This window comes from Eucalyptus grandis, chromosome 11, assembly GCF_016545825.1.
Source record: "Eucalyptus grandis isolate ANBG69807.140 chromosome 11, ASM1654582v1, whole genome shotgun sequence".
NCBI classification, from domain to species: Eukaryota; Viridiplantae; Streptophyta; class Magnoliopsida; order Myrtales; family Myrtaceae; genus Eucalyptus; species Eucalyptus grandis.
Window position 1 is genome coordinate 213,334 of NC_052622.1, and position 13,275 is coordinate 226,608.

Consider the following 13,275-nt stretch of genomic DNA (forward strand, 5'->3'; position numbering starts at 1 on the left):
CAACCGTTGCCGTGCCAACCACTGACTAAGGAAGGAGGAAGAAAAAAGAAAAAAAAAATTGAAATATAAAAAATAATTATAATTTTGACTTTTATAAAGTTAAAGAGGGAAGAGAGGGATTGTAAGGCTTTAGTTGAAAATGAGTTCTAAGTCGAATTAATCTAAATCCATTTAAGATCCATTTATTTTAAACCTTTAATTTTTAAACCCATTTAACTAGTTTTAAAAAAAAAAAAAATAAGTGACTCATATATAACTCATTTATGAATTAAATGGATCATATATGGATCTAAGACTCATTTTGCCACCTCTAATAGTCACTAACCCATATCTTAAGCCGCGCAAACGTCTTGTCATCATGGTGACCACCGTAAAGTATTGAAATGCAAGAGCTAATTATCCTGACCGAGGATGAAAGCAGTCGATCAGATGAACATAAACACAGGCGAGATCATGAGGACAGGAAGGTAAAGATAAAAGAGCGATTCACCCCCGCGAAAGCACAATGAGTCGCGGGTTGCATGCTGATCATTCGCTCCCATCACCAAAGTCCGATTGAAAGAGAAATGCGCGAGCCGACACCCTCGATTGAAGTCTGAAATCATAATCAATCTGACGTAACAAAAAAAATATGATAGGGAGAGCTGCAGGCATTGTCAAAATGAAGGAGCGATTCATGGAAAGAGAGCAAGAAAGCAAGAAAGAAAAAAAAGGGAGAGGAGGTGGACGGAAATTGGTAGGTGGAGGAGTGAAGCGAGAGCCGAAGAAACAGGTTTTGGGCAATTAATGGCCCCCATTCACAAGACCCCTTCTTAGCTCCTTCCTGTACTACCCTGATGGACGACAATGCCAGCATCCCTAAATATCCAACGCACCTTTGATTTCGGTCAATCTTCATCAATTTAAGTGATGGAGTTCAGCATGGAGTACAGCCATTTGGACTTCAATGTACAGCACCGCCGAACTTCAATGTCATATTCAATTACCCGAGATCTAGGAGTGGCATAATTCTTTCTTTTAAAGAATAATATTCAAATCGGTCTTTTCTATTTACTTTTTTCAAATCTTATTGATTGCGTTATCGTCGACTCCGAGTTATGTAACTCACCTCTTTACCGTTTCACGCCTGTTTTCTTTTTAACTCCATTTTCCAATCCCTCCCTACGTTTCTTCTATTGAAACCCATGCCCTCTTTCTGGATCGAATGCCATGCTGCTGGTTCGAAGCAAAGAAAGCCCCAAGGTATGCCCATATTTTGTTATGATACGTACGTATAGATTCTCTTTTACAATACCTTCATATGTAATTAGCTGAAAAATAGTTATATTCGAATCAGCTCCCATACTTTCGCAGTGAATGTTTCTCGACTTTTAATATAATAAGGCTATCCTACATCTAAGTCGCCCAAAGAAAACGGAAAGTACGATATACAAATTAAATGATGACATTAAAGAGAAAACTCAAATGCTTAAAATGTTATGTAAACTCTAGCGGAGACTTTGGGATTGATGTAAATACAGTTTTCTGCAAGTTGTTTGTCTTATGGAAATTTATGTTGACACCGATATGTAGGAAAATAACATAATGAACATAGCCTTGGAGCCGTGCACGCACGGGCAATTTGCCAATGGCAATACGAACCACTCTTGACTTGTATAATTCTTGGAAAACAACAAAGAAACAATAGAAAACGGAAGGAAGAGTAGTTAAAGATCGCGAGGGAAAAAGGAAAATTATCAAAATAAATCATAAACCTATTACAATTTTTCCAAATCAATTATAAACCTTTTTTTTTTTTCTTATATGAATTTGGGCAGCCAGCACTGATGCTAACTTCAACCGATGCCGGTGGATAATTTTTAATAATTTTTTATTTTTTCTGATTTTTTTTTATTAATTTTTATTCTATTCTCTTATTTTTCCTTCTCCCTCTCCCCATCTTCCTCTTGCTGTGGCGGCCGACCAAAAAGGACAGTTGGTTGTCGGTTGACACGACTGGCTAGTGGTGAGCTTGGCTCGCCGTCGCTAGGCAAGGGCAAGCACACGCAACCTTGCCTCTCTAGATTTGGTGAGCAAGGCCAACCTCGCCCAGCAATGAGCCGATAAAGGCTCGTCTCGCTAGTGGCTAGGCAAACTCACCCTTGCCCAACAACGGTGAGGCGACTAGTTGGCTACATCAGTCCGACAACCGGCCCTCCCCTTTGGCTAGTCATTGGAGCAAGAGGAAGAAGGAGGGATGGGGAAAAAGAGGGAAAAAAAGTAATAAAAATTTTTAAAAATAAAATATTATCAAAAAGTTGTTCATGTCAGTGTTAATCGGCCAAATTTGACCGAATGAACTAAATTAGCACAATTGTAAAAAGTTTAGAACTGAATTGATAAGAACAATAGATTTATGACTAATTTGAAAAGATGGTAATAGGTTTAGGATTTTTTTGATAATTTATATGCATGCTTAGGTAATTAAAAGAACTATAGAAGGAAAGAAAAATCCCCAGCTATAGCCTATAGCCTCACATGAATCTTCTATTAATTATTGCCGAAACGTGGATTTCGTGCAATAACTGGTAAGTAATAATCAAGTAATTAGCTCCCAGCTGTATTTTTTTCTTTATTCATAGTTGGAGGAAACTACTAATCAAACATAGCCAATACAAATACGGGCGATGCCAATATTTGGCGGCCGAAGGGAGGATGAAGGGAAACATGACCCATCAGCTTGAAATTTCTCTAAGAGCACATTAAGAATGTTAAGGTGGGGGAGTCCATTCTTTAGAAAAAGCCCAGGCGGGTCTATAAATCATGCTGCCGTATGAGCCCAAGTTAACTCGTTGGAATGTATGCTACGATTACAGCATTGAGTATCGTACCACGCATTGATCTCACAAAGCTCCACCTGGTGTCTATATAAAAGCTGCCAAGTTCAAACTCTGTGAGTTCAGACATCCTAGTTGTCTCTTTAGTGTTTATCGATTTTCATCATTTATTCACAAGCTTTCTAACCTTATAGGATTAGGTGAACGTGAGAAGGACTGAAATCAATGAGTGAAGGGGCGGCTCAAGAGAGATATACGTACACATGCTCCCCCTAGACTAGACGACAAACGCAATTTACACATGTCCGAGACATACGGTCATGAAATGGGAATTCTGATGTAGAAATAGCATGAACCCATTTAGCAAAGAATTGAGAACTGGGCCAGAACTCTGCTCGTGTTAACTAATCCAAGCGTCGGTCAAGCTGTGCGCACGCATGGGTGGGAAGGGGGGTAGGTGCACAGGGAATTTGGTTTGGGGGTTAGAGTTGGTCAAAAGCCGAAACGGTGTTAGGCATTGGGCTTTTTTGGCTTTCGGCTTCAAGACAATTTGAAGGGGAGATGGGGCGTGCCATCTGCTCCCCCCTGCCATATGACCCATCATCCCCTCTCCATCTCCATCTACCTCTACCTACCCCCGCCCCCTTCCTCTTCTTCTCCTTTTCTCTTTCCTTCTTCGAAAAATTTTAATTTATTAAAATATTTATTGCCCCTCCCCCCCCTCCCCTCTCCCAAAACCGAATTTAACCCAACCCTCCCTCTTTCCCTCCACCCAAATCCAACATCTCTATCATCATCATCATCATCATCTCCTCCCCTCCCTTTTTCTCCATCGCTGTAATCATCATCGTCACCGCCGCTGCAGCCACCATGATCTCCGTCGCTCCCTCCCCCGAAACCGCCCCCAAGAACCCCTCCGAAGTCCCTCAGGGGGAGAAGCGGGAGGCCCCAGCCGCATGCACCATCTTCCGATCGAAGCTCCCGGACATCCCCATCCCCAACCACCTCTCCCTCCATTCCTACTGCTTCGAGCACGTCCCCCAGTTCCCCGACCGCCCCTGCCTCATCTCCGACTCCACCGGCAAGAGTTTCTCCTTCTCCGACGCCCTGCTCCTCTCCCGCAAGGTCGCGGCCGGACTCCACAACCTCGGCATCCGCCGGGGCGACGTCGTCATGACCCTCCTCCAGAACTGCCCCGAGTTCGCCTTCTCCTTCATGGGCGCCTCCATGATCGGCGCCGTCACCACCACCGCCAACCCCTTCTACACTCCCTCCGAGATCTTCAAGCAGTTCGCGGCCTCCCGCACCAAGCTCGTCATCACTCAGTCCCTCTACGTCGACAAGCTCCGCGACCACGCCGACGGCAACGGCCCCACCCTCGGCAAGGACTTCGTCGTCGTCACCGTGGACGACCCGCCGGAGGGATGCGTCCACTTCTCGGTCCTCGGCGAGGCCAACGAGGAAGAGACCCCGAGGTGGCGATCCACCCGGACGACCCGGTGGCGCTGCCGTTCTCGTCGGGGACGACGGGGCTGCCCAAGGGGGTGATCCTGACGCACCGCAACCTGATCACCAGCATAGCGCAGCAAGTGGACGGCGAGAACCCGAACCTCCACCTGAGGGCGGAGGACGTGATGCTGTGCGTGTTGCCGCTGTTCCACATCTACTCCCTCAACAGCGTGCTGCTCTGCTCGCTCCGCGCCGGGGCGGGAGTGCTGCTGATGCACAAGTTCGAGATAGGGACGTTGCTTCAGCTGATCGAGCGCCACCGGGTGTCGGTGGCCGCGGTGGTGCCACCTCTGGTGCTGGCCCTGGCCAAGAACCCCCTGGTCGAGAAGTTCGACCTCTCATCCATCCGCATGGTGCTGTCAGGGGCGGCGCCGCTGGGCAAGGAGCTCGAGCTCGCCCTCCAGACCCGCCTTCCCGGAGCCATCTTGGGCCAGGTCAGTCAGTCATTCAGTCGAGCCTTTCACTCTCTCTCTCTCTCTCTATTTTTCGTCTTGTCTGTAGCCAAATCCATGAAAGGCCAAAAACAACCCTCGAACTCCCCCGCCGACTGAAACACAGTCATGCTTTCGAGTGGGTCGTACCGTAATTTCTGCTACTTCGGAGGTGCTCTTGTGATGCATCTCCTCCTTTATTACGTTCGCACACCTGCCTGTGGTTACTGGTTGTGGCAGTTGACAACGTAAGTGCGTGTGTTACTGTGTACTTCTGACGACCACAAATAATAATAATAAAAAAAAAAAAAAAAAAAAAAGGAAATGGAATTTTGCTGCCAATGCATGCTTGCTTAGACTGATCGAGAAATCTGCCAAGATGACAAGTCAAGTGACGTGGACGCATGGAAGTCTCCTGTATTATTTAGCATATCAAATATATTTACAGGAATCTTCATATTTAAAAATCCAGATAGATATTATAAGGATTAATATCAAAAAAAAAAATCATAAATCGGTATACATGCTTAAAAAAATCTTAATCCAGTACATTAGTGACATATTTACTTTCCGTTAACTTTATTTAATTTTTTTTAAGAAATTACAAAGCCGAATAATACTTAGTGATAATTTCCTTACCAAAAAAAAAATAATACTTAGTGATAATTTAATTGACATGACAAGTTAACGTGGAAATTTGTCGTAGTTGAATCAGTTTTAGATTTTTGATGACTCAAAAATTAGTTTGAAATAGTTTTGTCATAGGTGTATCAATTTAGAATTTTTTGTGATATTAACCTATATTATAATGAGAAATGCTGAAATGACCGTCCATATTCTACGGTGAGAGTAATGGTCCTCTCATTGCCACAAATTTGTTCAAGAAAACTTGCTTTCACTGTCAATGGACGACACTTGGTGTTAGTGGCACTGCCAGAAATACTAACGGTGCTGCTGTGCTAGCACCACCCTATTATAATAGTCCACCGTGTGAATGAGTAATGCGGTGGATCCAAGTGTGCAATATGGAGTTTGGTGTTGTCATCTGCCTTACAAGCTTTGATTTTACACTTTTGAAACCGGACTTTGAGCTGATATTGAATCGCTCCTTTTTAGAAAAAGGTAGTGGGTACTAAAGTTTAAATCATGAGTTAAGTTTTCCTTACAGCTGCAAAAGAAAAGGACAGAGAGAAAGAAAGGACCCGAAATTGATGAGTGGACCTAAGAGGGAGGCTTTGCTTGAATGTGGAAGCAGTTGAACTCATTAAATGACTTCTGCTCGCAATCACATGATCTATTCACTCAATTACATTCTTTCGGTGGTTAGAACTCCATCGCTTTCATTTCTATTGCGAAAGCTTTAACCATCCTGTTCAATTTCCTGCACTGTTTACCAACAGAACATTTCTGTATTCTCATCATCTTTCTCCTCCAATTTTAAATGCAAGACGGTAACGCGCATAACTCTATATTTAACATCCCTATAAAGGGTTTGTGATTTCGATTGGCTTTTAGCATTTGTTGACGCGGTGCAGGGATATGGAATGACGGAAGCGGGACCGGTGCTTTCTATGTGCTTGGGGTTCGCCAAGCAACCCTTCCCAACCAAATCGGGTTCGTGCGGGACGGTTGTTCGGAATGCAGAGCTCAAAGTCATCGACCCCGAGACCGGTTCCTCCCTTGGCTACAACCAGCCCGGCGAGATATGCATTCGTGGCCAGCAAATTATGAAAGGTTCCTTTCTCCTCTTCATAGTTCCCGGTTTCCATAACTATTATTTTCTTTGGTCACGCATTTCGTCTATTCAAGACCGAGACAAAGCTCTGACTTGACTTCATTCCAGGATACCTGAACGACCCCGAGGCGACTTCGATCACCATTGACGCGGATGGCTGGCTTCACACCGGTGACATAGGCTATGTCGATGATGATGATGAGATCTTCATTGTGGACAGAGTGAAGGAAATAATCAAATTCAAGGGGTTCCAGGTATATACGATTCCGATGGACTTGAAATGGACTAATAAAAGATGCTTATAGTTTCTCTCAGTAATAAGTAGAATAAAATGTGCTTTGCGGCCTAGTTTCCAGTAAACCTTGACACGTTTTCTGCTGGGTACTTAGGTGCCACCAGCCGAGCTTGAAGCGCTTCTAGTAAGCCACCCATCCATTGCGGATGCAGCTGTCGTCCCGTAAGTAGGCGAGATAATCATTTGTCACGACAATTTCTTTGGGAACAAAAAATATTGCTCTGACCATGCGTTGTGAACAGGCAAAAGGATGAAGTCGCCGGTGAAGTCCCGGTTGCATTTGTGGTGAGATCGAATGGCTTTGAACTGACGGAAGAAGCAGTTAAGGAGTTCATAGCCAAACAGGTAGACTCTCCTATATGGTGCTTCCTTTTACCCTCTAGACCCCATTCTTCTCAGCCTACTCAACGTACATGACTCTTCAACGTACATGACTCTCTCTCTCTCTCTCTCTCTCTCTCTCTCTTTTCAATGTACAATCACCAGCCAGAAAGGCTAGTCTTTCCTTGCTTACATTAGTACCGTTCAAAAGGTTAGAAAAGCTATGACATGATGTTGCTGAGACGAAAGATAGGGTGAGATTCTGAAGTGGCATCTTTGCCTTGAAACAGGTGGTTTTCTATAAGAAGCTTCACAAGGTCCACTTCGTGCATGCAATCCCGAAGTCTCCGTCCGGGAAGATACTGAGGAAAGATCTCAGGGCCAAGTTAGCTACGGCGGCCCCCATTTCTTAAATTCGTTAGGTTGTGATTTCGGGGTTTGGTGAGCATTTTACTGGTGGGGGGTTCTCCCATTGTTTTTCTTCTTCTTTCTTTACCGTCTTTCCTGTTATAATTGCATAAACAGAAGTGGGGAGAGCAACAAGTGGTGAGCAATTTGATCCTCTTGAAGATTCAATAATATTATCAATCCTTCCACTTTTGCGTGTATGCAGCCTGATCGATCATGAGTTAGAAATTTTATTTTATTTTTCCTTTTTTCCTTTGGGGACAGCGAAAAGGTCACTTGGTTCCCGTTTCCGGGTTCCTCTGCAAGGAACATCACGGCTGATGAACCGACGGTTTTGAATCCCTGCCCGCAGGAAATGTTGTTACCCAAGAATTTGCACACTCATGGCACGTAATTTTACGGTTCAAAGATGGGACGCGAAGATTGGCAAACGAAGCTAACTGCCCCGTTTGGTTTAAGGGCCTTTAGCCCAATGCATTTGGTTCATTTTTCACTCAACTTTCGAGAAATAAAATTACATTTCCAAAGAAAGAGCTCTAAAAACCTTTAGCCCAATGCCATTCTAGAGATACTTTGGAAATTAACATTCTTGGAATATAAGTCTTGGCCCTGTCGCTATTCATTCACTGTTCATCTTCTCCGCAATTTGGACAAAGAGGCGGAACAGAGTTCAACAACTACTAGCTAAGGGGTAGTGCGCAATAACATGTCTAATGGGTCACGCAACCCAAGAGACCATTGACCTAAGTTGCACCACCCAGGTGATGCCAGTCGCACAATCTTAGGCCACCTTGACCTCAAGCAAAGCTATCTAGTAGTTAAATCTAGCCAATGATGATGGTTCACCTCTACCAAAATGTAGTTAAGACTTATAAAAAAAAGAAGAAGCAAAAGTCATTTAGAAAACGTAGCTCTACCAAACGACTTATTTTGTAATGCACTTTAAAATTATAATTTACCAAACATTTTTTGCATTTTCAAAACCCTTCTTAACTTCGAGTATTTAATTTTTCTGATATTTATATTTTTCTAGTGACATTTCCTCAAAATCAAATCAAACGAGGCGTAATCAAATTGATGCAATTGACACAGATAATCCTTCTGCATTCCAAGAGATGGATTACATGAAAAGGATCAAATGATTGAGAACCCATCCCCATCAAGAAGCACTTTATTAATGATAATGAGGATGATATATGCCCTCTCGATCTCGATTCTCGACTACTCTCGTCTTTTGTTGGGAACCCACAGAGACACCAAAGAGTAAGACTTGAACCGGTTATCCGACCCGAATCCCTACTTTCGGTCTCATTCATCTCACCCGAAGGATCCGACTCCATTTTCCTGCCTCTCCTCAACCTCTCCACGCTCCGACGAACTAAAAAGAATCGGCAGGTAGCGAAGGATGGCGAGCTCCGGTTCGGCGCCGAAGATCCTGCTGGCGAAACCCGGGCTCGTGTCCGGCGCCTCCGTCGCCCCCAAGTTCGGACGCGGCGCTCCCGGCAGCGACGACGACGCCGCCTCCCTCCGCCCTCGCCTCCCCCCCATCGGATCCCTCAATCTCCTCTCCGACTCCTGGGACTTCCACTTCGACCGCTTTCTCCCTGTACGTCCTCTGCCCTCTTCCTCCCCCTCTCGCCCTCTCCCCGATATGCTCCCTCGAACGGGGCATCTTCTGACGGAGGATGCGCGATTTCGTAGTTTCTGACGGAGAACACCGACTTCACGGTGATCGGCGTGATCGGCCCGCCCGGGGTGGGAAAGTCCACCATCCTGAACCAGCTCTATGGCTTCGATCCCACTTCTCCAGGTCCGTATCCATTACCACGCCTCCTCCTGTTGTTAATCTCAGCTCACCTCGACAGTAACACTAGTCACCATTATCATCCAACTTAGGGTACTACTGCTGCATTGTTTTATCGTGATCCCCCCTTAATTGGCAGTTACCATTGCTGATTCAGCTGTGTATTCACGGACGAGATTAGCGGCAATTATAAAAATGCTTTTTTTCTTCTTCTTCTTTTTTCCAAGGAATGTTACCTCCTTTTGCGACGCAGTCTGAGGAAACTAGAGCGATGGCGAAGCACTGTTCTAATGGCATTGAGCCCAGAGTTTCTGCTGATCGTCTTATACTTCTCGACACACAGGTAATTTGAATTCTAGGAAACTTCATTCACCATCCAACGGGACTTATTAACATTTCAAAGTTAAAACTTTCTGGAGTCCTTTTACCTTACTCGAGAGAAATTGTATAATCTATCTGCTTGAGATGATACTTGAACCGGTGAATTCTTGGTCATCCCTCTGTTTTTTCTTTCTTTATGCGCCAAAAGCATGACGCCGATCTTCTGTTCCTCTTCATTTGCAGCCAGTATTTAGCCCTTCTGTATTGGCTGAGATGATAAGACAAGATGGCTCCTCCACCATTCCAGTTCTAGGCAATGAATCTCTGTCGGCAGAATTGGCACATGAAATCATGAGCATTCAGGTAGCTGGAAATTAAGCAATGCAATCGCTCTCATTATATATAAATCTTTCTCCTCCCCATAATTATATAGCTATGAACATCTTATTTATGGTCTTCGTGTAATTAGTAACATATTGATCCATTTTGGGAATGCTGCAAGGAATTCTTCTAGCTTGGTGTTCTACTGTCGTCCATTTGCCACATCCTGCTGATAGTGTCCGAGGGAGTTCATGATAACAGCATGTGGCGCCTGATGTTGACGGTATCGCTTTTTGTCTTAGTTGATTCCAGATTTTATGGCCTTGACGTTGCTAATTTATAGCTGTCTTATGCTTTCCTCTTGTTTAATTACCTGTCTGCTGCTTTTTTACCTTTTGCATCGACAGATAGTTCTACTGGTCTTTATCAGATGCAGATTTATATTCATAATATATAATAAAAGTTCTACTTGTATACAAGCAGGGCTCCATCTTTGTTCTATGCTATTTTGTGAGGTTTTTCCCCCTCCTTGCAATGCCAATTTTCTGGCATCAAAGATTATTCATTCTAGGATTTTCTTTTCTTCTTTCTTTTTTCTTTTTTTTTTTGGGTGATTCAGGGGATTTAATCCCTTAGCGCCCCCTCAACCTCCTCAAACCCACACTGCTAGGCCGGATGCCTAGTGGCACAATCTGGGCATTGCTTTAGTAAAAGCTTGAAATGTCATTTGAATTAAAGCATTTGTGTTGAGATGTTGCATTATTCCATAAAAGATGCCTTATTGGTCAATTCTCATGTGTGGTACCTTCCTGCATTACGTGACTGAGTCTTTTATAGTGGCTTGTCTTGACCCTTTTCTTTCAGGTACAAAATATATAGTTGATTAACATCTGTACCCATTTTGCAGGTTGACCTCTTGAAACATGGCATTCCTGATCCGTCTTCTCTAATACCTGCACATTCACAAACAACTAATTTGGGTCTGGAGAAGGAATATAAGGATAAGCTTTTAGGACGCGAAGAATACATGGCTGCTCCAGTTTTTGTGCACACAAAGTGAGTCAATGTTCCCCCTGAATTGTGTTGAAGTCGAACTTTTCTTCCAAGAAAAGTAGACAAGAACCCTATTGTTATTTTTTCAAAAACAGAAAAAAAAAAAATAAAAAAAAAAATAATCAGTTAGTTTTTCTTGCGATTCTTTTCTGAGTTGAGCATATTGGGAATATGGATATGTGTTTAGAAAGAAAGTTTTATTCTTTATATATGGGCGGGTGTAGCAAGATATGCCAATTAAGATATTGGGATTCCGAGTTACAGAGGTTGTGTCTAGCTATTTATGTGAAGAATGTATAATACATCTCAAATTTATCTATATACGTCTGCAGGAAACTTCATCTATAGGCAAATTTGCTGCTGATAGAATTCCAAAACTTCCATGCTTTTGAATGAGTAATTTTGCCGCTGAAAAATCAAAACTTGATCTCATTCTAAACCTAGAGTGAGCATCTACTCTGAAGTCTTGGATGTCATTTTATATACAAAAAGGTTTCAAAGTAGATAGATGTAAAGAGCATAGTGTAACCACCAGTAGTCATTTATGTCTGTCATGCATTGTGCTACTCTGTCCTAAATCATTTGGTGAAGCATGTCACCATGTCTTGGTATTGCCAGCGGATAAAAGTCATAGGAGTAGCATGTCATTGAAATTTTTTTCACCAATATGAGAGAAGCAAGAAACTGATCGAACTACTTGGCTCTCTTGGTAGGCTCCATGATCAAGAGATGAATCTGCATAGCGCTGTGTATTTGAGGAAGGCCTTTGCACAGTGTTTCAGATCCTCTTCTTTCATGCGAGAGAAGCATGACGAAGAAGCTAAAATCATTGATTATGTGTCTGCCTGCACCGAAAGCGATGTCCGGGGATCAACATTGCCCAATCTATTTTTGATCCCATCTAAGAACAATGATGACTCTTCAGAACCTCTGTATGAGAGCTACAATTCTGCGTTGTGGAAGCTTAGGGATGAGGTCAGTCCCAACCCTTCCCCTTTCTGAGTGTTTCCTTTTAATTTCTCCCCTCGTCCGGAGTGAATTTCTTTTCCTATCTGTAAGTGGCTTTTCTGATTCAGGTTCTATCTATGAGCGGCCCATCTTTTACAAGGACTGTGTCCGAACGAGATTGGTTGAGAAATTCTGCAAAGATATGGGAATTAGTGAAGAATTCATCAATCATTGCAGAGTATGCGAAGACACTGCAAAACTCAGGCACATTTAGGAGGTAGATTCTACTGTTTATCTGCTTTCAACATTGAGGTGGGTGCATGGGGTATCCTTGCAGCTTGAGGGTGATGTAGGGATATTAGGGATTTAGACATATTGGGCTTGCACGGTTTCTTACGCTACATTTAAAGTGGCCACATTTTTCTGGAGTAATATACTTGTTTTCGAGTGTACATAGATATATTACCGTCTGTGTCGTGCTCTATTTGCTGCACTAGTGCCGGTTCATAGTTCTTTTGACCGTTTCATGCACTTTAATTTGGATTAGTCCTTGTGAGGAATAGAATTGCATCAAACTAAATCCAGGTGACTCGTGCTTTTCCACCGTTGCACTCAAATTATGTATATGGTTCAGAACTTCTGAGTCTCTGTGTGCCAGTCTTTATAGCCTGAATGTGCAATTGCGACGTTGGGGGCGCAGTGTGGTGGATCATAAAGCCAAGGACCTGGCCTAAACGAACATGGTGGAAACGAGATAAATGCCCAGGTCACACTAAATTCAAAAAACACACGCATCAAAGTAGAAAATAGAGAACAATTCTCAATTAACCTGACTCATTAGAGAGGTGAACGAGTGTCTTACGAGAGCAATAAAGAAGTACTCATGTCTTAAGAAACCCTGATTCTCTGATAAAGAATAACGTAGTCGAATAACTGCTAAAGAAATGGATAATATCCACCAAATCATGCTACAAAATCTAACATTTTAATCATATAATCAATAGAAGGAGAATTCTAAGGATAAGGAGAAAATGAAAAACTCTGATGAATATCTAGTCCAAGCATCATTCTTTACCAAATGGAAAAAAAAAGAAATACGACGTTTATCAAGTTGTGAAACACTGAAAGCAGCATCGTAAACCATTATAAGTAACAGGTTGGCTCCAGATTGTTCAATCTTATGGTTTCAAGTAACTGAGTCGAAAAGGCAGAGCCCTCTAAAATCTTGCTTGACCCTGTCCAGGGGGGATGCCAAAGGCAAGGCTAGTAACTGGAGTGAAGTCTTTTCAAGGGGTAGCCAGGGAAGGCGAGGC

General features: G+C 43.1%; 2 protein-coding genes across 2 annotated transcripts; both read left to right on the plus strand.

The window, feature by feature from the left end:
- Nucleotides 1-3,582: 3,582 nt before the first annotated feature.
- Nucleotides 3,583-7,715, plus strand: LOC104424278 (4-coumarate--CoA ligase 2). Its single transcript, XM_010036646.3, is given in 7 exon segments — nucleotides 3,583-4,281; nucleotides 4,284-4,759; nucleotides 6,292-6,490; nucleotides 6,600-6,745; nucleotides 6,881-6,948; nucleotides 7,029-7,131; nucleotides 7,398-7,715. Coding segments are annotated over 7 exon segments (1,710 nt in total). The 5' UTR covers nucleotides 3,583-3,686; the 3' UTR covers nucleotides 7,521-7,715.
- A 1,074-nt stretch (nucleotides 7,716-8,789) lies between these two features.
- On the plus strand, nucleotides 8,790-12,522 carry LOC104424279 (protein SMG9). The gene is made up of 8 exons (XM_010036647.3): nucleotides 8,790-9,121; nucleotides 9,217-9,325; nucleotides 9,547-9,662; nucleotides 9,884-10,003; nucleotides 10,155-10,244; nucleotides 10,869-11,017; nucleotides 11,728-11,989; nucleotides 12,091-12,522. The coding sequence occupies exons 1-8, from the start codon at nucleotides 8,921-8,923 to the stop codon at nucleotides 12,241-12,243; spliced, it is 1,200 nt and encodes a 399-aa protein (XP_010034949.2). The 5' UTR covers nucleotides 8,790-8,920; the 3' UTR covers nucleotides 12,244-12,522.
- Nucleotides 12,523-13,275: the final 753 nt, after the last annotated feature.